At 44.5% G+C, this 25,272-nt stretch overlaps 2 protein-coding genes across 3 annotated transcripts in view; one reads left to right on the plus strand and one right to left on the minus strand.

The window, feature by feature from the left end:
* The window catches only part of LOC307035385 (uncharacterized protein), a 464,943-nt gene that overhangs the window by 292,962 nt on the left and 146,709 nt on the right, over window positions 1-25,272 (plus strand). The window lies entirely within an intron of this gene.
* slc8a2b (solute carrier family 8 member 2b) overlaps window positions 1-25,272 on the minus strand; it is a 425,653-nt gene that overhangs the window by 153,792 nt on the left and 246,589 nt on the right. For both annotated transcript variants that reach the window (XM_079674593.1, XM_079674592.1), the window contains 3 exons: window positions 20,178-20,540; window positions 4,453-4,578; window positions 3,540-3,738 (listed from right to left, as the gene is read on the minus strand). In XM_079674593.1, the coding sequence (XP_079530719.1) occupies window positions 3,540-3,738; window positions 4,453-4,578; window positions 20,178-20,540 (688 nt within the window). The remainder of the gene's footprint in view (window positions 1-3,539; window positions 3,739-4,452; window positions 4,579-20,177; window positions 20,541-25,272) is intronic.

Here is a 25,272-nt window from a genome sequence, read left to right on the forward strand (position 1 = left end):
AAAAGCTTAAAACGGATCACGGATAAACACAACTTAATACAACTAATGGATCAACCGACTAGAATAACCAAAACCTCCAAGACTATGCTAGATTTATTATTTACAAACAAAGCTGACAGAATAGTTAAAGCCTACAACTTCCTGACTGGTCTTTCTGCCCATCGTCTTTTTCTTTTTGCCAGGAAACTCACAAAAAAAAGGTTCATGGCCTCAGCTAAAACCCCTGCCTTCGGTTCATGCTTCATACCCAAAAACCTGCAACAATGTTTTATGGAGGCAGTAGCTGGCAGGTAGCTTTTACATAAGTAGCAGCGTTGGAAAGCACTCTCTCCTCTGAAGATATTGGCGAAAACAGTAATCTGTTTATATCTCAAATGAATGATACAATGTCTTCCTTCTCAAGGATAGGGTGCCTTAGGGACAGGAAGGAACATCATCTTCCCTGGCTGAATCTACAATGCAGGAATCCCATGAAATCTAGAGACCAACTATTAAGGCAGAGCTTGAAATCCGGAGTATCCACTGATAGAAAGAAATTCACTCATGCTTGTAACAAGGTAACACAAACAATAAGACAGGCCAAAGCAAACTTTTTCATCAATATAATTGAAGGAGCGAAAGGTAACAGTAAAAACGTTTGGCAAATCCTAAATAAACTATTAGGTAAACAAACCAAACAGGAAAATAATGCTCTAGAATTAAAAATCAATTATGCCCTGATAAAATCACTAGGGCCAAAAGGGAGGGTGAAAAGGGGTCTCGGGCGGACGGCCTGGGGGCAAGGCAGAGTTCATAAAGGGGCAAAGGCCACAGCGGGCGAACTCAAGGGGCCGAGCATGAGAGCGAAGGCAGCGGCTTGAAGAGTCAGGGGGCCAGGCCCTAGGGCGAGGGCCGCGGCCGGGAAAGTCAGGGGGCCGGGCTCGAGGTCGAAGACTGCGGCACTCAGGGGGCCGGGCTCGAGGGCAAAAACCGCGGCTGTCAGGGGGCCAGGCTCGAGGACGGGCAAGAAGGCGGCGATGGGACAACTCCGGAGGACGGGCAGGTAGGCGCTGACGGGACAGCTCCGGAGGCCGGGCAGGACCCGGTGTCGGCCGGACAGGAACCGGAGCCGGTGGGACAGGCGTAGACGGGATCCTGGACATGACATGGGCTGGTGTCAATGGGATCCCGGATGGAGCAAGGGCTGGTGTCGATTGGACCACCAACGCAACAGGGCAAGGAGTAGGCAGGACCCCCGGCGGGACAGGTGTCGGCAGGATCCCCCACGGAAGAGGACAAGGAGTTGGCAGGACCCCCGGCGAGACAGGTGACGGCGGGACCTCCAACGGAACAGGACATAGGGTTGGCAGGACTCTCAGCGGAACCCCCAACGACCAGTGTTGTGCTAGTTACTGAAAACCAGTAACTACTTCCAATTACTAGTTACTTCATTTCAAAAGTAACTCGGTTACTTTACTGATCACTCACACCCAAAAGTAACGCGTTACTGTGAACAGTAACGCATTAGTTACTTTAAAAAAAAAAGTTCCCATTAAGCCTTCATTTCAGTACTGTTATTGCATTGGAGAATAATACAATCTGTTGATCAAGAAGTAGCAATAGAAATAGTAGAAATAGCCTGCAAGTGTTCTACATCATACCGTCCCTCGGTTAAAATCCAGCCGCTATTGCTTAGGTGGAGGTGGAGTGGCGTCGGATGAGTCTGGGTCTGTTGTCTTAGCTAGGCTACTAACTTCGTCCCAGCATGTTGTTTCTGCAGATGTTTCAACATATTTGAATTGCTGTTTTGGGCAGTAGATAGGATCTTTGACCCGCAAAGACACAACTTACCTTTAACTAAAACGTTCTTTTCTTTGTGCTCGACAAAAGTGAAATAGTGAGAATATCTCCAGGCGGACAAACTCGACTTGAGCTCCTCCGCCGCCATGATAGTCTTGTTAGTAAACACAAACACGCCCACAGCGCGTCTCCGCATGTGACACAGGAAGTATCTAAGTACATTTACTCAAGTACTGTACTTAAGTACAGTTCTCATCTCTGTTCGCCTAGCTGTTGGCGCCGCTCACCAACGTCTGGGAGCCGAGACTATATAAAAAATAATAACGGAGTAACGCACCATGTAGTAACGGTAATTGAGTTAAAAATAACGGCGTTACAGTAACGCGCTACAGTGACGCGTAACTTTGTCGGCGGGGCCTCCAACAGCACAGGACATAGAGTAGAGACTTGAGTAGGGACTTGAGTAGAGACTGGTGAGGGGACATTTACCCACATTGAATACTGTTTTACAAACTGGTCGTTTGATTGTGCAACAAATCTGAAACCCATAGAACAGCTGTACAAGAGAGTTATCAAGGTGTTTGACAGAAAGCCATATTCATACCACCACTGTACCATCCTTGAAAAACAAATCCTTGAGTTTTGACAATTTTAAGTCTTTTAAAAATATGTGTTTTTTTTATAAATGTTTACATGGACTTGTCCCCCCTCCCTTAGGGGAATTCATCCACAGAAAAGACACTGGACGCTGTACTAGGTCAGAAACCAGAGGAGACTTGTGAAGTCCACCGCAGACGGACCACTTTTGGACAAAATGTCCTTTCCATCTCATTGTTGAATAGCCTCCCAACTGAGATACGGGATTGTCCCACTCTCAATAGCTTTAAAGGTCAACTCAAAGAATGTTTGAGAAACAAACAGACGTGCAATCACCGCTAAATGCACTTTAATACAGGGGTATCTACTGTATTGTAGCTGCTATATTGTACTGCCATGTCATAAATACTTTTGTATGCTGCTCTTGCTCTTTTGCACTTTTTGCATATCACATTTTGTTTTTGCTAGGTTTGTAAAATGTAATTTTCTTAAATGTTTTATGTGAGGGACAGCGGATGGAAACTAGCTCAAAGCTAAATCTGGCACTGTTACGCTTGATACATTTGAATGTTTTAAGTGTTCATTACTGTGCATTGTCCCTACCAAATAAACGATTAAATAATAAATAAATAAATGCTAATTGGTATTTCTACTAACCACAATTACACTACATTAATCTGGCAGATATTGTGACTCTTTGTTTTTTTTAAATAAAGATTTGTAATTTCTAACTTTTCTTTATTTAAAACAAAAATATCTCAAATATATATAAGAACTGATATAATATTTTTGAATGTTTAATAATAAAAAGTCAGATTTGAATGCATTACCTCTCTTTGACCTAAAGGGGACGTGAGGTGTCTGTGAAAACAACCTGCAGATATGCCTTGGTGCTTTGAGTTGAGATTGCAGCAGATTACAGTGACTGATAAACGAGAACAGATGTAAGCATTAATTTAAGGAATACAATTATTACAATGGGTTACATGGTTAACCCTTGGTTGTGGAGCCTGATGGCTACAAGCACAGAAGATTGTGTAAGCCCCCCAGTGCTTTTCACCTTAACACCCCTGATGTAAATAGAGACTGCTGTACCATGACTCATCTGTTTTCATTTCATCACTTGTTTCTATTTGTTCCTGTGACTGATATGATGTGTGTACCTTGGCAGACCACAGCCAGGGTCAGGACCCCGCAGTTCTCCATGCACTGACTGTGGGCGCTCTCGAAGGAGATGCGGCTGCAGATCCCCACGTTGTCTTCTTCCTCTGGCGCCTCCTCGTCGGTGACCGCTGTGCGGCGAGCGTTATCGGCTGCGTGCCTCTTCAGGACGTTCCCCGCTCCGATCATCATACGAGTCGCCTGGAGAGACGTCAGGAGAAACAGATAACTCATTCCTTCAACTTTGCTTCCCTTTTGCAAAGTGTTCACAACAAGTAAAAGACATGGCAGGGATTTTCTAAATGTCATTTTTCACCACAAACAAAGGAAGGACTCATTGAGAAAATACTATCAATAGCAAAGGTGGAGATCATTTTGAAGTATTAACGATGATTTTTATTGACTTATATGCTGTTTTCTTTTTTGATTTAACGATGGATTGATTGTTTGGTTTTAAAATCAGTGCAATTACATAAAATGCTGTGACACCCCCACCGTGTTTGTCTAGTTCATCCAACCACCTCAACATTATAATTTTTTTTACAATTGATTAAAAACAACAGTTTCTCAGGAAAAGCTGAATTGTTTATACAATGAGTGAAACGTACGTTACTCACTTGTACTTGTGATATTCAGACTTTTAATGTACTGTATATCAGAAAATAGTATGCATGTTGTTAAGTTTCATTCAACTTTATAAACTTTATTTAGTTTCATCATGAGTTGAGAGGTTCTTTTGCTGGTCTGCATAACCTTGTGGGCTGGCTTCAGGAACTATTCATGTATAATGTGTTAGAAATGGGCTAAGAACCCAGAATTGGAATTTGTAAATTGATATTGGAACCTGTGTTTATGTGTGTGTGTGTGTGTGTGTGTGTGTGTGTGTGTGTGTGTGTGTGTGTGTGTGTGTGTCACCTGTATGCGGTAGAAGGCTCTGCTCTTCTGCTGGTGCAGCAGGGCGTAATAGTTGGCCAGCTCCACCAGCTGGTCCAGCTCTTTGTCCGGATACTTCTGCTTCAGCTCCTTTATGATACGAATCACCTGGAGAGCAGAGCAGATTGAAATATCTAAACCACACACACACGAATGCACGCACAGTCGCACACACACACACACACACACACACGCACACAAACACACACACACTGAACGCCACTAACTCTGCAGCTGGGAGTGAGGATGCAGCTGGGATTGGAGGATAACACACAGTTTTCTGCCAGAACTTTAAAAAGCAATCTCTTTCTGATGATCTCTAATCTTTCATGTTTTAACTTCTGTTGAACGATGAGTAGGCTTCAGGCGTGGGTTCAAAAATACTTCTGCAATCTTATTGGAAACATTTTCAAATTATTAAGATGCAGAGTGCTAACTAGATAAAAAAGATTGTATTGCCAAACCTTTAAAAAATAAAATGACTAAATGCGTCATTCTCACATTGCATAAGATGTAGGCGAAGCAATAATAACGTCCAAGGAATTGAAAGGCTTGGTTGGTCCAGAAAAAAGTTCAGACATTGGTTTTAAATATCAAGGACTTGCAGGTGGTCAATTGAATATATACAAAAATGTTGGAACTCCAGAATGGGAAATATTTCTGCTATATACATTAGGCGCTCTCAGGCAGGAGTACTTTTCCAGTATAGTTCCGATAGTTCTTGAAATTTTGCGTTTACACCAAAAAAAAACGTTAGTTCATGAGAACCTTTTCACCCCCTTTTTAGTACTTTCATCGGAGAAAAAGGTTCCCATTCCTTATTGGCTGGGCGAATTGCAAACCACGCCCCGTAAAACTTTGTTGTGAAGCCGCCATTGTATTTGCTGGAATTAGCATTATTACCAACGGAGAGACACTAACTTATGGCAACACAAAAGAAAACATGGGAGCCGTGGAGTGATGAGGAGGTGTCGGCGTTCTGGTGATTTACTCGGAAGGCTTCAGTAGAAGCTGCTGGGAGTCCCAGCAGCTTCTACTGAAGCCAGTCCCCAACTCCGGGGACTTCCGGCCGGGGACTTCGGGTTGCAGTATGCGCCGTGAAGTTGTTTGCGGCCTGCCAGTAAACCCAAAGCAGAAGAAGAAGAAGTGACGTCAGCGGCTTCATTTGCCTAATCCTCCCTCAGGGACTTATTCCGGTGTGAACGCGACCTACTCTTTAGTTCAAAGAAAATAGTTCATCAGAACTCTTTAGTTCTGATGAACTAAAGAGTTCTGATGAACTATTTTCTTTGTGTGTGTGATTAGAAGCAGTTCCTGATAAACGTACTTGTTTATTAATGGGCATGCAGAACACACTGACTGAGTGTGTTAGGCAGTAGCTTACTGTCCAATTCGGAACACAGCCAATTTGAACTGGCAAGATCAGAAGCTGTGTCTCCACTAACAAAAGTCGGGGTTTGTTTTGCCTTTATATTTTTTATGAGATCAAAGTCGTCCTGACTTTACCTGGCAAAACTAGACTAAACATTTTGAGCAAGCGCGCCAATAACCAATAATAGTATTATCTTTCAAAAATGCAAAAAAACAAGCAGCAGGATGAGCTCCTTTATTCTGTCCTTCTCACTTTGTGGTGTGGATGGTCCTCCCTGTGTCACTTTACTGGATTCATTATCGTATTATCGTCTGTCATCGTAAACATGTACTCTCTCCTCTCCCTCTATCTAACATTTCAGCCTGCTGCTAACATATTTAAATGTGGATAATGTAATCTTCAATCCCTCTGCCTCAACTTGAGTTAAGTGTCTACTCTAACAAGTAAAGCGGGACATAGTTTGCATGAGTCAGTGTTGTAGTCAAGTCACCAATTCACGAGTCCAAGTCACTCTCGAGTCACCACTCTTTGAGTCCGAGTCCAAGTCCGAGTCATCTAGGGAGAGTCGTAGTCAAGTCCGAGTCCGAGTCACCCAAGGAGTGTCTGAGTCGAGTCCGAGTCACCATTACCTGTGTTCGAGTCCGAGTCCAAGTCCGTTTCACCCAAGGAGTGTCCGAGTCGAGTCCGAGTCCGAGTCATCATTACCTGTGTTCAAGTCCGAGTTCAGGTCCGAGTCACCTAAGAAGAGTCCAAGTCAAGTCCGAGTCACAAGTCTTCATGTATTAATCTTCGTGGATATATGTGTTGAAATGTAGCTGCTCCTCTACATTGCTTTTATCCTGTCATGTTATATTAATCTGTCTATTTAAATGCTGTGAAGCGAGTTTGCCTACAATTCTTGTAATAGATGCTATTGTGGTGCCGAGAGATGGGAGTCGGAGTCGGGGTATCGAAGCTACAAGCTAGACTTTTATTTAGCATCGGAACACACATTTAAACAACTTGGATGGGAAGCGAAGAACGGCAGAAAAAGGAATACCGGCTCACTAAAATGTCCGTGCGGAGCAATACCCCAACCCATTAGAGATTTTAAGATTCACCGATTCGCATCGGTGCACCGGCATAAACGTTCAAGATGCGAGTGCACCGGTTGAAAGAGTGCACATCGGCTACAGTTTGGGTTGAACCGGGTTAAACTCGCGATGCATCGATTGCGTAGCGTCTTTGCATCGGTAAAAAAACGATTCATTCATATAAAATCCCCTCATCTTGTCAACGCTCAGCAGAGACGATCTTTGATATTTGCTTCGCCACTACGGAGAACGAGAGTCTCAGTTATCAACACACACGGAAGTTGAGGGGAAAGAGAAACACAGCGCACCGAAAAATACCTACAAATCAAACGTTTGGCAACACTTCGGATTGTTCAAGAAAGACGGTGTAATAGTCCTTTATGCTATATAGTTGAGCGCAGGTCATGGAGAGTAATAAGGTATCCGTAGACCTTTGTATGAGGTATCTTTATTACTTAACAGGTCTACAGCCATGATACATAGATCCGTCCTAGATGCGGACTTGCATACACACAGTATCACTCCGCAGCCGCACCCCATCAGTAACGTCCTGATGGTATATGTGCGCGGCACTATTACTACAGACGGTCAACTTGAAAAATCACTCGCAAATTGTTAACGATGCCGAGCCGCTTTAAAGTACACAAGTAGTTCGAGGAACTTAGCGACGCACATAAAGAGGCGACGTGGGGTCTGCGGCTGAAAAGAGAAACCTGAAAGTGAGACATATGAGTTAAATCACTCAGTGAGGTGTTCTGTCAGAGAGAGTGGTGTTTAGTTTACAGCAGCCTGTGACGGCCAATAATAATTTAAATGTCTTCCTCACTGTAAGCAGTTATGAAATACCTGTTTGTGAAAGGTTATTTTCTTTATTGTTCAGATAGAAACCACTGCTTTCTGCTCACTGGTGAGTTAGCCTATGAGTGTTAAGCACATCAGGCTGGCAGCTGTATGGGCATTGCTCTTTGGTAGCTGTTATTTGCACATTGGTAATCATGGGCAATGCATCCTTACATTGTTTAACTGTGAGGTGTTATACAATTGTACTCTGGAGAGCTTTTAAAGGTAAAAAAATAAACGGCATGATGGGATGTGCAGTACCAAATATGTAAAGCACTTTTTTGTTAATGTATGATTTGCTGCATATAAGGAATAAAACAAAAATCCTCTGTCGTACCATATTGAAGTATCATTATTTTTGCATCGTGTTGAATCGCATCGTATCGCCCCGAATCGCATAATGTTGAATCAAATCGTATCGAACTGTATCGCAACAGGGTTGAATCGTATCGTATCGCATCGCCTGGTGTTTCAAAGGTATCGTTAATGTATCGTATCGTGGCAACGTATCGAGATGCGCATCGCATCGGCCTCAGTGATGGAGATGCACATCCCTACAACCCATAGATCCGTGGGCGAATAATGTCAATCACCACAATACATAAATATAAAGCTAATTAAAATTATTATTATTATTATTATTATTATTATTATTATTATTATTATTATTATTATTATTATTATTATATATAAATAAAATGTATTTAAAATGAGTTACCTTTTAGAGAAGTGATTATATATATATATATATATATATATTATGCCAATATTTTCCTATGGTAAAGTTTTCGTTTTGCACTTTTATTTTGATAGTAATAAGATCGGGACTCTTATTTTGAAGGAACTTTTACCGGTTAAATCGGTTTACTAATAAAAATTTAGCCCCAGAAAGCACATGGCTACTTAGCATGCAAAAGGATGTCATTCTGCATATTAAGTAGCCATGTGCTTTCGTGTTATCGGCTGAATCTTTATTTGTTGTTTAGATCACGTTACTCTGATGATAGTGTTCAAGACAGTTATTACGTCTGAACTCGATCCTTAGAGTAATGTGTTATGGAGCCTTCTCTTCAATATCGTTTCCACATAACGAGCATTTTGCGCTGCTCTTTTCCAATGTGAAAGCAGAATGTGTGAAAGCATACAGCACGATGCGGGGTGTCTCTAGACATCTTTAGACTGGAATAGCGGGGCCCAGTACTGAACTCGCCTCGCAGGTGCACACGCCAGGACAGAGGACATCAGACTCCAGAGAAAACTTGCTCGAGTCCAAGTCTGAGTCATCATTACCTGTGTTCGAGTCCGAGTCACCCAAAGAGTGTCCGAGGTCGAGTCCGAGTCCAAGTCATCATTATCTGTGTTAGAGTCCGAGTCCGAGTCCAAGTCATCATGCACGAGAATTCACAAGTCCAAGTCCGAGTCGCGTCAATCAGTGGGCGAGTCCGAGTCGAGTCACGAGTCCCTAAAATCGGCACTCGAGTCCGACTCGAGTCCGAGTCCAGGACTCGAGTACTCCATCTCTGGCATGAGTCATTCATCGCGGTTGGTAACAGCCCCAACATTTTATCAGACAATTTTGCCGTCTCCCGCAAGGAAATAATCAACTCTTTGCACATTAGTGTCCTCATCATAACAGCAGAAATTGTGTTTCCTATGTTCACTGCATTTTTCACAGACACAAAACCTGGGAAACGAGATTAGAGACGTATTACAGAGCACATTCTGCAGTGAGAACGTGTGAATTAAAAACTTTCTTTGCTCTCCATTCTCTTTTTTCCAGTCTCCACAAACATCTTAATGTTGAATAAATGACAGTACAGTCTTTTTTATGAGGTAAGAAATGACCAGACACAGCACGAGGGAATGGAGGGCAATAAACAAAAGGTGCAAAATGTTTCTGTTTTAATTCTTAACGGCATTCCTTCCTTCAAGTTTGTATCTTGTTGGTCGAACGCACTTATTGTAAGTCGCTTTGGATAAAAGCGTCAGCTAAATGCAATGTAATTCCTGTGGATGGGACTGTTGGCTCAGTGAAGTTGTCGCAGTTCTAATTCTACACCATCCAGGTAGGTGCACTGGCCATTGAAATACATGCAATACCACATTCATGGTAAACTTTGACTTTAGTTAAATGTATAATGTCAACAGATTTTACATAACTGTATTATGTTATTTGAAAGCAAGAATATTAAGTTGAACCTATGTATCTGCAGCAGCGGGTTGTTGCAGCGATGTTTGCAGTGAAGGACAGGTTCTTATCTAGGATCACACACAGATTCCTTGCAGTCTGAGTCGGGGAAACAACAGAGGTGCCGATGTTGATTGTTAGGTCAAGAGTGGGACAATCTTTTCCCGGAAGAAAAAGCAGTTCAGTCTTGTCAAGGTTGAGCTTGAGGTTGTGAGCAGACATCCACTGAGAGATGTCCGCTAGACAAGCAGAGATGCGTGCGACGACCTGGGTCTCTGAGCGGGGAAAGGACAGAATTAATTGAGTGTCGTCAGCGTAGCAGTGGTATGAAAAACCATGCAGGCTAATGCCAGATCCAACTTTGTGTACAAGGAGAAGAGGAGGGGACCAAGAACAGAGCCCTGAGGGACCCCTGTAGTTAATTGACAAGGGTCGGACTCTGACCCTCTCCAAGTTACCCTGTAGGTACGGTCTTCGAGGTATGAGGTGAGGAAGGAAAATGCAGAGCCTGAAACTCCAAGTTCTTGGAGAGTGCGAAGGAGGATCTGATGGTTCACCGTGTCGAATGCAGCAGACAGGTCCAGAAGGATGATGACAGAGTGTCACAGGATGGGGAAAATAGGACCCAAATGCAGAATGAGGAGGGAAGCAGGTTTCAAAATGGAACAAAAGGCGAGCTTTAATCACAAAAAGCTGAAAAAACAAGAATACAAGAAAAGGTACAAGGCACGAGGTAGCATCCAAAACAATAAGGGACTGTGACCAACATGAAGGGAGACATGAACGACAAAAAATGAACCAACACTGAACACAGGAAGAGACAAAACTAAATACAGGGAGGGGTAATCACAAGACGAGAAACAGCCGGGCAGGGGAGAAGAAACACAAGGGCAACAGTTGAACACAATCAGACAATTAGACACACCAGGGAAACTAACGACAGGAGGAAAAACACAGGGAAAAGGACCAGACAATAAACCAGGAGGAAAACATGACAGGGAGAACAGCAAAACACCCAAACCTAGACATAAAAACGTGACATAACATGAATATCGTGACAGAACCCCTCCCCCTCAAGGGAAGGATACTAGACATCCCTAAACACCAAAAAAGGAGGGAGTCCGGAGGACGGGCCTTGACTGACAGCCCAGGGCACGGCAGACGACCAGGAAGGGGTCTCGGGCAGACGGCCCGGGGGCAAGGCAGAGTCCAAAAAGGGGCGAAGACCACAGCGTGCGAACCCATGGGACCGGGCACTAGGGCGAAGGCATCGGCAGGAAGAGTCAGGGGGCCAGGTCCGAGGGCGAGGACCGCGGCCGGGAAAGTCAGAGGGCCGGGCTCGAGGTCGAAGACCACGGCACTCAGGGGGCCGGGCCCGAGTGCGAAGACCGCAGCTCTCAGGGGGCCGGGCCCGAGGGCGAAGACCGGACAGCTCTGGAGGCCGGGCAGGAGCCGGTGTCGACTGGACAGGATCCGGAGCCGGTGGGACAGGTATCGGCAAGATCCCCCACGGAAGAGGACACAGGGCCGGCAGGATCCCCGGCAGGAGAGCAGTCGGTGGAACCTCCAACGGCACAGGACATAGGGTTGGCAGGACCCCCGGCAGAAGAGTAGTCGGCGGGACCTCCAACGGCACAGGACATAGGGCTGGCAGGACCCCCGGCAGAACAGTAGTCTGCGGGACCTCCAACGGCACAGGACATAGAGTTGGCAGGACCCCCGGCAGAAGAGTAGTCGGCGGGGCCTCCAACGGCACAGGACATCGGGTTGGCATGACCCACGGCAGAAGAGTAGTCAGCGGGGCCTCCAACTGCACAGGCCATAGGATTGGCAGGACCCCCGTCAGAAGAGTAGTCGGCGGGACCCCCAACGGGACAGGACATGGAGTTGGCAGGACCCCCAGCGGAACCTCCAACGGCACTTGAGTAGGGACTTGAGTGGGGACTCGAGACAGGGCTTGAGAGGGAACTCAAGAGGAAACTTGAACGGAGACTCGAGAGGAGACTTGAGAGGGAACTCGAGCGGTGACTTGAGAGGGAACTCAAGAGGTGACTTGAGAGGGGACTCGAGAGGAGACTCGAGAGAGGGCTTGAGAGGGAACTCGAGAGGTGCCTTGAGAGGTGCCTTGAGAGGTAACTCGAGAGGGGATTTGAGAGAAAACTCGAGAGGTGACTGGTGAGGGGACTCGAGAGGGAACTCGAGAGGAGACTCGAGAGAGGGCTTGAGAGGGAACTCGAGAGGTGACTTGAGAGGTAACTCGAGAGGGGGCTTGAGAGGGGACTCGAGAGGGAACCTGAGAGGGAACTAGAGAGGAAACTTAAGCTGGGACTCGGGTAGGAACTTGAGAGGAGACTTGAGAGGGGACTTGAGAGGGAACTTGAGAAAGGACTTGAGAGGGGACTCGAGAAGACACTCGAGATGGGACCTGAGAGGGAACTCGAGAGGAGACTTGAGGGGACTTGAGAGGGAACTCGAGAGAGGGGTTGAGAGGGAACTCGAGAGGGGACCTAAGAAGGAACTCAAGAGGAGACTCGAGAGGGGACTTGAGAGGGGACTTGAGAGTTGACTTGATAGGAGACTCGAGAGGGAACTGGAGAGGTGACTTGAGAGGGAACTGGAGAGGTGACTTGAGAGGGGACTCGAGAGGAGACTTGAGAGGGAACTGGAGAGGGGACTCGAGAGGGGACTCGAGAGGGGACTTGAGAGGGAGCTTGAGAGGGGACTTGAAAGGAGACTTGAAAGGGAACTTGAGAGGGGACTCGAGAGGTGACTCGAGAGGGAACTTGAGACGGTCAGTTCACCGACAGAACACGGGGGGCTGGAGTCGACCGGAATGCCGACAGGACACGGGGAGCTGGCGTCGGCCGGTACGTCGACAGGACACGGGGAGCTGGCGTCGGCCGGAGAGCCAACAGGAGATGAGGAGCTGGAGTCGGCCGGTACGCCGACAGGACACTGGGAGCTGGCGTCGGCCGGAGAGCCAGTACTGGAGCCGAAACTGGAGTCTGGACCAAGGGTACTGGGGCCGGTACTGAAGCCGGAACCATGGCTGTTGGGCACGGAGCAGAAGCCTGGACCCTGGCTGTGTGAGCCAGGTAATGGAGCACGGAAGCATGGCTGTGTGGGCCGGTACTGGTGCACGGATCCATGGCTTTGCGGGCCGGTTCTGGAGCCGGAACAATGGCTGCTGGGGCCAGAACTGGGTCTGGAACCATGGCTGCTGGGGCCAGACCTGATGCTGGAACCATGGCTGTGTGGGCCGGTGCTGGAGCCGGAAACATGGCTGCAGGGGCCGGTGCTGGAGCCGGAAACATGGCTGCAGGGGCTCAGGCTTGTAGCCTGGACCTGGGTCTCTTTCTCTTAGGAGCCTTTTGGAGGCTCCTTGGACCTCCAAAAGCCAGACGAGAACCATGAAAGGCGTTCTCGAAAGAAGCTATTTTGGGAACTCTGGCAAGCAGGGGGCTAGCATGCATGGGGCTAGCAGGCCGGGAAACGCATTTCTGGAGGAAGTCCATAATCCAGCCAGGTAAGAACTTCACTAACCCTGGTTTCTCTGTTGCCCTCTGGTACGCCTCTGCCAGGGCAGCCCTCTTTTGCTCCGCACTGGTTGCTCCTCTCCATTCACCATAGCTGCAAGCCAGCAAGTGAATATAACTTCACTTCAAATGGATCATCTGCTGGGTCCATATGTGGTTGGTTCATTCTGTCACGGTATGGGGAAAAATAGGACCCAAATGCAGAATGAGGAGGGAAGCAGGTTTCAAAATGGAACAAAAGGCAAGCTTTAATCACAAAAAGCTGAAAAAACAAGAATCCAAGAAAAGGTACAAGGTACGAAGTAGCATCCAAAACAATAAGGGACTGTGACCAACATGAAGGGAGACATGAACGACAAAAAATGAACCAACACTGAACACAGGAAGAGACAAGACTAAATACAGGGAAGGGTAATCACAAGACGAGAAACAGCCGGGCAGGGGAGGAGAAACACAAGGGCAACAGGTGAACACAATCAGACAATTAGACACACCGGGAAAACTAACGACAGGAGGAAAAACACAGGGAAAAGGACCAGACAATAAATGATCAGAGCTAACTGCCTGCCGTCAGATTTCATTTCAAATACAGATCTGATTTTAAGACTATTTCTGCGCTCATAAAGAATGATAAGGATAAGAATAATGCGTATTGAACTGGTTTCGTTAATCAGTGAGTTTAATTAACACTAGAACCGCCAATCGGGTCAATTTGTGTGATGTGTGTTGTGTGTGTGCAATGTAACTTTTTTTCAATAAAATATGAAAGTCTCCCAGTCCGTGACTTTTCCTGAAAGTGTGTTATGTAGCACCCTATGTTGTTAAAAATTGCATTCTAATAGCGGGATTTGACGGGTTTAGATAGGCCTATACAAAAACCTCTGGCGGTTCTAGTATTAAGGTAATTAGGTACAGTAGAAGCCCTTTTTTATCAGTCACGAATTTAGCAGTTGAACATAAAAGTCAACTAACTGAGGATCACTTACAATGACAGTGTTGTGTCTAACTGTAAGCTTGTCACTCAGAGTAACCTACAGTTAATTTAACTGCTGGAGAAGAAAGATCAGGGGGGGAGGGGGGGAGAGAGCTGTGGTTGATGGGCCATTAGTTGTGTAAATACACAGCTGAGAGCTGCCGTTTCATTCAGACTGTTTAAAAAACGGTAACAACGGACAATTTTTCTTAGCGGATGCATGTCAATTTAAATCAATACAACTATTTTTTAAATCAATAAAAACATTTTCGAAATCCATAAAAGCATTTCAATTAATATTGGGAGTCATGTCGTTACTTTGTTGAGAATGTGGCCATGCAGGGCCGTGGGAAGTAGGGGTGCTGAGGGTGCTGCAGCACCCCCTGGTGGAGGCCAGGGGATCTGCACTTCCACAAGATATAATTAAGAAAACGAATTTTCAGCCTTATTGTAACAACATTCATAATTAAGTAAAGATAACACCCTTTTCACCCCGGTTACATTTTCCATTTGCCCTGTACGATGGGCGCTGTAAGTGATGAAAGTGGGGGATGTTGGCTTAGCAGGCGCCCGCAGCTCACAGCCAAAGTGAGAGAGATAGAGAGAGGGATACCGTGGTACCGGCGGCGATTGTTGTTAGCTTCTGCTGCGCTAACGGATATAAGAAGCTGTTTCTACAATAATGTGGAGGGAGAGTCCTCTCCTGTCAGACTGAGAGGCTCAGTGAGGTAAAGGACTCGGAGGGCTTAGAAAGTTCACTTTAGTCGAAGTTATCTCAGTGGGTCTCAAACGTTTTGATCACAATTTATGTAAACAATATTTCCAAGGCACACCTTTATAATTATTAGGATAAATAAAAACAGGTTTGAAATCATTCCAATGTATACTATAGGACAGTAAACCAAAAATATCGTTTAAAACTGGAGAGATTTTAAAATATACATAAATAAATAAATGTTAACTGGTAAAATAAGATATGAATGAACAACACAAATAAAATAAGTTACATGTATTTGTTATTGGCTATGGTAGGTTATTGGAAATGTTCACATACCTACTTATTTGATTAATAAAATGCAAACCGATCTTTTTCATATGGGTGTTTAGAGTTGTACCCCCTAGATCAGTCTCTAATTGGGCGCTCAAAGTGCACCAAATTGAAGCATTTTACTTTAAAATGTTAAAAAAATCTTCCCCCTCTAGAGGATGTGAAGTCCACCCCCCCAATTAAAACATGTTATAATATATAATACATTTGAAGCCTTGTTATATAAGCTGTCCACCATGTCAATATATTTCTCTTTTTGCAGTGTATTGGTCTTTTGTAGAGGTTTTTCATTGCCAGCTAAAATCTTGCCTAGCAGCACATTGGTCAGAACCAGCCCTGGTGTCATCCCCACAGCACCCCCCATTTGAAACATGTTCCCACGGCTATGTGGCCATGTAATAAGCGGGATAATTTGCAGCGACTTGTTCCTTATGGGGAAAATAACACCCTTCATGCTGATCAAGATCCCTCCGCTACGCTTTGGGATCCTGATCTGCCGACGAGGCTCCATTAAAATATAAATATTTTTAGTGAATTACTGAGTTTAGGCACGTTAATAACGTTTTAATGAAGTTGAATACAGTATATTCAAATGTGTCAGTGATTTCATGTCAATTCGACGAACATAAACAAAAAGGATCGTGGTGAAGATGATGATTAAATTAGGATGAAAAATCGAGAGCCGGGCTGCATTTCCTCCCGTTCGTTTTTTCGACTAAACAACATTATTTTTGTTAAATAACAACATGGTGATGTTTTGTAAATGATTAAATGTCTCTTATTTAGCACAGAGTATGATATCCGTGACATATGGATCTTAACAAAGTTCCGCTGTACATCCAGCGTACTGTGTCTGACTTTATTTCACATGAGCTCCAGTGTGGAACCCCACTGCACCCCCTTGTGGATCAATGATCCATTGCAGCTGGCTTCATTATAATTATATTTATCTATCACGGGGGCGGTCTTAAGTCCAGCTGGAGGTTTTCCCTTGAGCGAGGGCAGATCACGTACCAATCACGGCCCTCGCGTTTCAAACTGCCTGAAATGAAGCGCTACATCTGTAACATGAATATCGTGACACAGAGGAGAGGGAGGCTGCTTTAGCCGTGTGCAGTTCCTCAGAGATAGCAAGGAGGGCAGTTTCTGTTGAGTGACCTGCCTTGAAACCAGACTGGTGCGGATCCAGAAGGTTGTTCTGATGGAGATAACAGGAGAGTTGTTCAAGTGTTTTATACAGGAACGGGAGGAGTTCGACAGGCTTGTAGTTTATAACATCAGACGGGTTGAGAGTGGGTTTCTTTAGGAGAGGGTTTTCTCTTGCCTCCTGGAGACTGTTTGGAAAGTGACCAGAAGTTAGATAAGTGTTGATGAAATGGGTGAGAAACGGTAGAATATCAGGAGCGATAGTCTGAAGGATGTTTGAGGGGATAGGGTCCAGAGAACAGGTGGTAGGACGGGCAGAGGTAATGAGGGTAAGAACCTCACTTGGAGAGATAGGGGAGAAGGAGGTCAGTGTGTGGGTGAAGGGAGGGTCTGGTGACCCAGCGGTGAGTAAAGGTGAGTCAGAAAAAGAAGAGCGAATATCATCAACCTTTTTTTCAAAGTGGTTAACAAAGTCGCTTGACAGAAGGGAGGAGGGGGAAGGGGCTTTGAGGGGGGCCAAGAGGGTGGAGAAGATAGAAAATAGTTTTCTGGGATTGGAATAGGAAGATTGGACCTTATCTTGAAAGAAAGTGCTTTTTGCCTGAGAGATCGAAGCAGAGAAAGAGGAGAGGAGAGCCTGATAGGTTAGGAGGTCGTCATGGTGTTTGGATTTCCACCATTTCCGCTCTGCTGCCCGAAGGGTGGTTCTATTAGCACGCAGTGCTTCATTTAGACAGGGAGCAGGAGGGCACTGACGAGCCTGCCGAGATGTGAGAGGACAGAGAGAGTCCAGAGAGGATGAGAGAGTAGAGAGGAGGGTTTCTGCAGCAGAGTTTGTTGGAAGTTGAAACGAGTCAGAGGAAGGGAGGGCTGAGAGCACGATGAGGCAAGGGTAGAGGGGGAGAGGGAACTAAGGTTACGGCGGACAGGTGCAGGATGAGAAGAGATTAGTTTGTTATGTTTGGAAAGGGGTAGAGAGAATGAAAGAAGAAGTGATCGGATGTGTGAAGCGGGTTTACAGTGAAGTTAGAAGTAGTGCAGTTCCTTGAGAATATGAGATCAAGGACATTGCCAGCGTTATGAGTTGGTGGGGATGGAGACAGTGAGAAAGCAAAGGCGGTTAAAAGAGATGTTAGTTCAGATGTCTTCAGATGACTTCAACCTCCTGTCCACTGCTCCTAGTACTAGACTCCTGGTACTAGGATGGGTTAAAAACAGAGAACAAATGTCACTGTGTGTGCTGGGTGCTCTGCATGTGTCACCATTAAAGAGGGGTTTCATCCCTCCCAATTCTAATTCTAAAAATAAAAAGGTTTTAGTCTCCGAGAAGTACAGCGGGAGGGCCAGTTTCAGGGATGTGTGAGAGGAGATTATCCAACTCCTCCAAGAAGTCCTCCAAGGCGCCTGGTGGACGGTAGAGAACAACAATGGTTCATTGTATAGGATGGGTTACTGTGACGGCATGGAATTCAAAGGTGGAAGGAGTGAAGTTAGGTAGTTGGTAGAGGGAAAAGCTCCATTTGGGAGAGAGCAGGAGACCAGTGCCACCTCCTCTGCCAGTGGGTCTGGGTGTGTGGGTGAAGGAATATGCTCTGGAGAGAGCTGCTGGGGTGGATGTGTTGGATGGAGTAATACAGGTCTCAGTGAGAGCAAGGAAATCCAGAGACTGCAGGGAAGCGTAGCTAAAGATGAAGTCAGCCTTAGGAACAGCTGACTGGCAGTTCCACAGGCCACCTGTAACTAGATGTTGGATCTCAGTGGAGCATGTGGGATAGACGAGAGCAGGCTGATTACAATGATTAGGAGTTGCACGGGGCCAGTGATAATTGCGAGAAGACACATGAGCAGGAATGTACACATGATTTTAGCAAGAGTGGATAAAAACACCAGCGATACTTAGCTAATTTAAAGTAGGATTTACCTCCTCTTTGCCTCCCTTGTGACTCTATTGTCTTTGTAAGTCTTGGAGACTCCAACAGGACTCTATTGTCTTTATCAGTCTTAGAGACTCCAACAGGAGTCTATCGTCTTTGTCAGTCTTCCTCTGTCTGATGCTCCAGGAAAGTGCTACCTAAAATGGACACAGCTGTGGGGCCACGCCCCTTTAATTAGTTATTTCTCTGCAGCTGATGGGCCTCAATAGGAAATCGAAACTGGCTCACTCCTGAGTTGTTAATTAAACTTTTTAGTGGTACAATAGTTTACAATTACATTAAACCATAAGTTATAAAGTTATGAGTTTAACCCTTAATACAGTTACCCTTACTCAATAAAGCTCTTAGTATTCTACAAATGTTTAAATCAAAGTTAACCCCAGTAGCCAGTTAGTTCAGTTTCAAGGTTTCTGTCAAACTAATTGTCCCAAATTTCTGCCTGAACAATACCGTAGAGGTTTTGAGATTAAAATCACAATTTCAATCAGATCAACTACAGAGCATTTATACAGAGCACACACACACTGAAACAGAACAGTCTAAAAACAGAATGTTACTCACACAACTCTAGAAGTCACCAGTTGTTATCCTGTCCAAATCGAGTTATGTTTCTCAAACTGGACTGCACTGTGTGTCATGCCTCAGTGCTCCCTGAAACAATGATCCCCCTGTCCACGTTGCCAGGTTGTGTAATGCAGCTTTGTTTATGGTCCCATCGTATATATTAGAGATGTAAGCTAGGTCGAGCATACATGTTGTCTCTGTCTGTGCTCGTTATAAGTGAGGAACATCAATAATGAAAAATCAGTAGCACCTTTTTGAGATCTTTCAACAAAACGATAACGTTAGTTGTAAGTTTAATTGTGCAATTCCAATTGTGTATGGTGTTATTTAAACTTTTCCAGTGACAAGTATTTGAACTTTTGAGATAGATTTGAATAGACATCCCTAACTGTTTCAAAAGTCTGGTATTCCGGATAAATACATGACACAGGACCTCAATACAGAACAATCTCCATACTGATTGGCTGGTACAAAGTTAAATTAGAAAGCTAGGAGTAATCCTATCTGTTCCACGTTGTTCAAGACGATGATTCTTCATTCAGCACTCGTCCTGTCAGGCTTGTATCTTTGATAACAATGTACCTGCAGGCATCTTGGGATGTATGAGCCACGATGACAAAGGCTCCCATAGATTTTTTATTGTAGCCCTGAGACATGAGGTAGTGATCGTACAGTGCTTTGTATTTCACAGTTCAGTAATTATATTTCAGTGTTTATTTTATTCCCAAACCTTTTTGTCAACGCCATACAGTCCTTTGGGGTGTGTTTCAAATTGCTTGGACAGTGTCCTTCCTAATATGTGATTCCTCACTTTTGGAATCCCTGAGTTAGGAAGATTAATTATGTATTCCCCCTGTATGATTGTTATGGTGTGTCTGTCCTGCTGTTTTTATTGTTTGTCTGTTTTGGACACTGTGCACTGTGACAGGGTTGCACTCCAAAAATCTCGTTGTATATTTGGTACGTTGACAATAAAGGCTTTCTATATATACCAAAAACACATAATATCTTTAACTGAGATTAGATCTCTCACCTCTTTGCGGCTCTCGTCCAGCTCCTTGTTGCTCTCCACATTCAATATGGTGCTGTTGGAGTTTGGCAGGTTGCCCCCTCCACCAACGTTATTGACGCCTGCTGCTCCGTCCTGAGCTACACCCCCACAGTTCTCGGCAGGGACCACGGCCCCACCTCGATGTGTCAGCTTGCCATCTATGATCATCTCCATGCCCACCTTGTTGGGCGTCAAGTCTCCCTCTGTTTCCACGACGATGCCGTGACGCTTGTCGGCACGGTAACGCTTGCCCATGTACTTGTAGAAGAGCAGGCGGCGGTCTGCGATCCACGCCAGGATTACACACACCGGGAAGTACAGCAGGGTCACCAGGGCCTCCCACACCTGGAACACAGGACAGATGCTGACTCACTAGTCTGAGATAATAATAATAACTAGAAAATGCCTTTCCTGCTGAAAATACGTGCGAATGCTGTAAACTGTGTACATTTGTTGCTGAATTTAGCTGAAAATGCAGAAAAGCTGAATATGTTATTAGCTGAATGTTAGCTGCTTTTAGCTACAAAAACCAAGTAAGTGTGTTGCTGAATTTAGCGGAGAAATGCAGAAAAGTGAAATGATTCGAATCAAAATGGTTACAGCTCAAATCCATTGCAATGACTTTGTTGAAAACTTGAAAGTGAAACGTGAAACTGGAAGAGTAGGAAACATAGTGAAGAAGCTTAATATTTAAAACAAAAGGTTTAAAAAAGGTATAAACAACAACATGTATAGCCTCAATGTCCTGAAATAGCTGAATAATGTAATAGTTGAATGGTTTATAGCTGAAAGTAGGCTGAAGGAGTTAGATATTAAATGTAAGTAGTAGTGAATGAATGTGTATTAAGAAGAGAAAAGAAAGTAAAAACGCTTTGAAAAGCAGCAGAATATTTTGATTGCAAACTTTTGAACTAAAACCATCCGTCACCAATAATGTATAAAATATGTGGAAGGTGTTGAAGTCAGTCTGAAGTCTCCATCAAACAGAAAATAATAGGCTGGGACAGTTTGTTAAACTCCAGTCTGTGTGTTTGTGTTTGAGGTGGCAACGTTATCAAACACCTCTGTGTGTAAGCCCAGAGATCAAAGGTTACCATGGTGACGACGTTGTGAAACACCTGAGTGTGTGAGCCCAGAGATGAAAGGTTTCCATGGAGATGTGCTGTGAAAGGAGAGCCTTTCCATTGTTCTGAATGAGAAATAAACCTCTTACATTTCAAAATGTTGTTGAAAACCGTAGCAGCTATCGGTAAAATGTCAACGCGTGGATCATGTCAAGACCCTGAGGAGCGTCTCAATCTGCTTTTTGTGTACTTTCGGGTGAATAATGTGGCCTTTTTTGCAGATTTGCTAAAGGTGTGCAGCTGGTGCTGTGATGAAAGATGTGGCTGAATTTACAATGGGCCTTAATGGAGACATGTTGAAAGTTTTGGTCACTTCATGCCCTCAAGAGGCATTTTCTTAAAATTCTTTGCTTAAAATGTTTTTATTTTTCAACCTAAGAGAAGTTTTCCAACAATTATGTCCCAGGAGTTTAAGGTTTGAGAATTATGTCAGGTTAAAAAAAAATGGCGAATTTCAAGCTCTGCTCCACTCTAGGTGTGACATCACACACTCTAAGCCTTAACGAGCTGCGCAATAGACACTCATGATAAAATCTGAAGAAGGCCCCTTTACCAAGCTCCAAACTAAATATTTAAAAGGTGTAAAAGATATCAAAAATCTGAAGAATAAGTCTTATAGCTGGATGTCTTGTGATCATTTTAAAGTTGTAATGAAGTCTCTAGCTGAAAGTATGTGGAAGGAGAAGTGTAACTGTCTTCACCTTCTGTATTCATTTGTTCCCACGTTGTATTTTTTGGTTCCTACCTTTTTATGTGCAACATTTAGAGGCGGAACTAATCTGCTGTGTTTTTTGTTACACCTGTTTAATCAACGCACTGGATAGTCGCAAAGGCAGAGCAACGCAAGACGTTAAAGGAAAACTACGGAAACCAAAGGAAAAATGCATATAAAGTTATCAGCTCCTCTAGGTGACTAGCAGTATACGAGGTACGTTTCGTGCTGGTTTTGTGTAATTGTGTGCGGTTGAGCTGCAGGTTTGTGTGTGTATGTATGTATGCTATGCGCTAGCTTGTGCTACATGCTATTGTTAGCTTGTGCTACTTACTGTGTGTGATATGTGCGCCGTTTATTTTTGATTGGCGGCATTAACAGTGATGACATATGCATATATTACATATTTATTTGTTGTTTACCTTTTATATTTTTCTGTCTTATAACCCAGTTCTCACGGGTTGGAATAGGTCCCACAAGAATAAACCCCGTATTTAATCAAGACCTCAGCCTCGTGTCATTTACTGGAGGGAGCTACAAGAAGCATTTGGCGCAAGGTGTAGGTAAAAGAGGATTTGAAGGTTCCTCCCATTGACTTCCATGTTAAAAAAATAGTTTAAAAAGCTGAATATTTAAAAAAGTATGACATATTTTGAAAAAGTTGAAAGTTTCCCATTGATTGCTGAAAAGTCTGAATAGATTGATATTTTAATGGTTTTTGTAGCTGAAAGTATGCTGAACTTATTCAACGGCAAAGTATTGGTTGAAATAAGAATAAAGATTGTAAACAGCATTCACACTAATAATAATAGATTTATTTTGTTCGCCCTTTTACAGATGCTCAAAGTCGCTTTACAAAGAAAAGCAAAGAACAACAAATACATATAGTTAAAGTCAAATTAAAATCCAGCAAACAAAAAAAGCCAGATTGAAGAGGTGAGTTTTTGTTAGTTTTTTGAAGGTGGTGAGGTCAGTGCAGTCTCTGTTGAGTTGTGGGAGTGAGTTCCAGAGGGAGGGGGCAGCGACGGATAAGGCTCTGTCCCCCCAGGTCCGGTGCTTGATGTGGGTGGGGATTGATAGGAGGTTGGCTTCTGATGAGCGGAGGCAGTGGGAAGGGGTATGGTGGTGCAGCAGGTCTGTGAGGTGGGGGGGGGGCTGGTTGTTGAGGGCTTTGTGAGTAATGAGGAGGACTTCGAAGTTGATTCTTTGACGCACGATAAAGTTAACAGATATTGTTCTAAACTGTATTAAAGTAAACATGTATTATTTTAATCTGTATTGAAGTAAACATGTATTATTGGCGACTGTTTTCAAGTAATCCTATATATATGTATATATAATCTTCTCACTCACACTCACTGACCTAGATACCAGCACACACACATATTCTTTTCAGCACACACACATATTCTTTTCAAGGTCCCTTCTGGGCACCAATATATCTGTGTACAATGTTTGATTGTCTGGGAAAGAATAGTTTGTGTGAAATATTCCTTGGGAAAGTAAAGGAGTGAATTCAGGTGCAAGATAGAAGATTGACTCTGTCCTTGGGTAGTTCCGAAGCTCTCACGCTCTGTTCAGAAGTAAAATACATTTTTCCCAGAACTCTGATTCGCTTACGAGTGAAATCGACTGCCTCCAAATCTGTCTATGTATACTGATGTTTATTCATGCACGGGGCTTCCTGTTTCTGACTGGCTGATCCCGATACCTGTATCGCATGGCAGTAGAACTGTCCAGAGTACTCTGTAACTTGTATGGGTTTTTTTACCATTAAAATCAATCAGATTATTGTTATAACTTTTATGCCGGTGTTTTGAACTCCTTCTTATTAATGTGACCAGGCTCATCTAACGGACGGTGCGGAGCAGAGGTGGGCTTTAAGCCACCACCACTGTGGTGTTTGCTTCAACAACGGGGAGCCAGTGGAGGTTCTGGAGGACGGTGGTGATGTGGTCTCAAGAGCGGATGTGGGTGAGGAGGCGGGCAGCAGAGTTCTGGATATGCTGGAGTGTATTGAGGAGGTTGGATGGTATGCCGTAGTAGAGGGTGCTATTGCAGTAGTCGAGTTGTGATGTGATGAATCTCACATCCAGGCCCTGTGTATTTTCGCTCCCTGTTAATCACCTGCCTGGCCTCAATGAGCCTCAGCTGTCCCTAATCATCACTCCTCACCTGTGTATTTAGTCTGTGCTGTTTCCTTGGTCAGTGCCAGTTTGTCTTGTCTGTATAGCAGAAAGTGCTCCATGTTACTCTCCTGACGTAAACTATTGTTCTAGCTGCTTAGCATTTGTACCAACTAAGTTGGTTGTTTTTCGTTGCTTCCACTCAGTACATTTTTTGATCATTGCCTGTTTTATTTTTACCTTTTGGATTAAATGCTTGACTAAAGACCTTTTTGCCTGGTTGTGCTCTTTAGTCCTATTTTTTGCTCGTGCCCGTACTTACAGTATGTCTGATAATGAATGCATGAATCAGGGTTTCAGCAGCAGAGGAGGAGAGTGATGGGCGGAGAAGGGCAATGTTTTTGAGGTGGAAAAAGGCGGTCCTGGTGATGTGATTTATGTGGTGATTGAATTTGATCTAACTGTCGAAGATGACTCTGAGGTTGCGGATGTGAGGGGGGGAGGGGGGGGATAGAGTGTTGCCGTCAAGGGTGAAGTTGAAATTCTGGATGGCTTTGGTACGGGATGGGGGGACGATGATGATGATGATGTCTGATTTGGCACTGTTCAGTTGGAGATAGTTTGTTTGCATCCATGCTTTTATTTCTGAGAGACAGTTGGTGAGAGTGGAGTGTGTTGTGGGGGTGATGGTTTTTGTTGAGATATATAAGGTTGGATGTCATCTGCGTAGCAGTGAAATTGAAGGTTGTGGCGACGACAGATTTTGCCAAGGGGGAGCATGTAGAGGATGAAGAGGAGGGGGCCAAGCACCGAACCCTGGGGGACGCCTTGGGACAGAGGAGCAGTGGACGAGGTGCAGTTTTTGATGTTGATAAACTGATGTCTGTCGGTGAGGTAGGATTTCAGCCAGGAGAGTGCAGTGTCGGTGATGTTGAGTGATGATTCGAGGAGGGACAGCAGGATGGTGTGGTTGATGGTGTCGAATGCTGCGGTGAGGCCGAGGAGGATGAGGATGTTCAGGTTGCCGGAGTCAGAGGAGAGGAGGAGGTCGTTTGTGATTTTCAGAAGAGCTGTTTCTGTGCTGTGTTTTGATCGGAAACCGGATTGAAATGGCT

Source organism: Notothenia rossii, assembly GCF_949606895.1.
Source record: "Notothenia rossii genome assembly, chromosome: 4".
Lineage (NCBI taxonomy): Eukaryota > Metazoa > Chordata > Actinopteri > Perciformes > Nototheniidae > Notothenia > Notothenia rossii.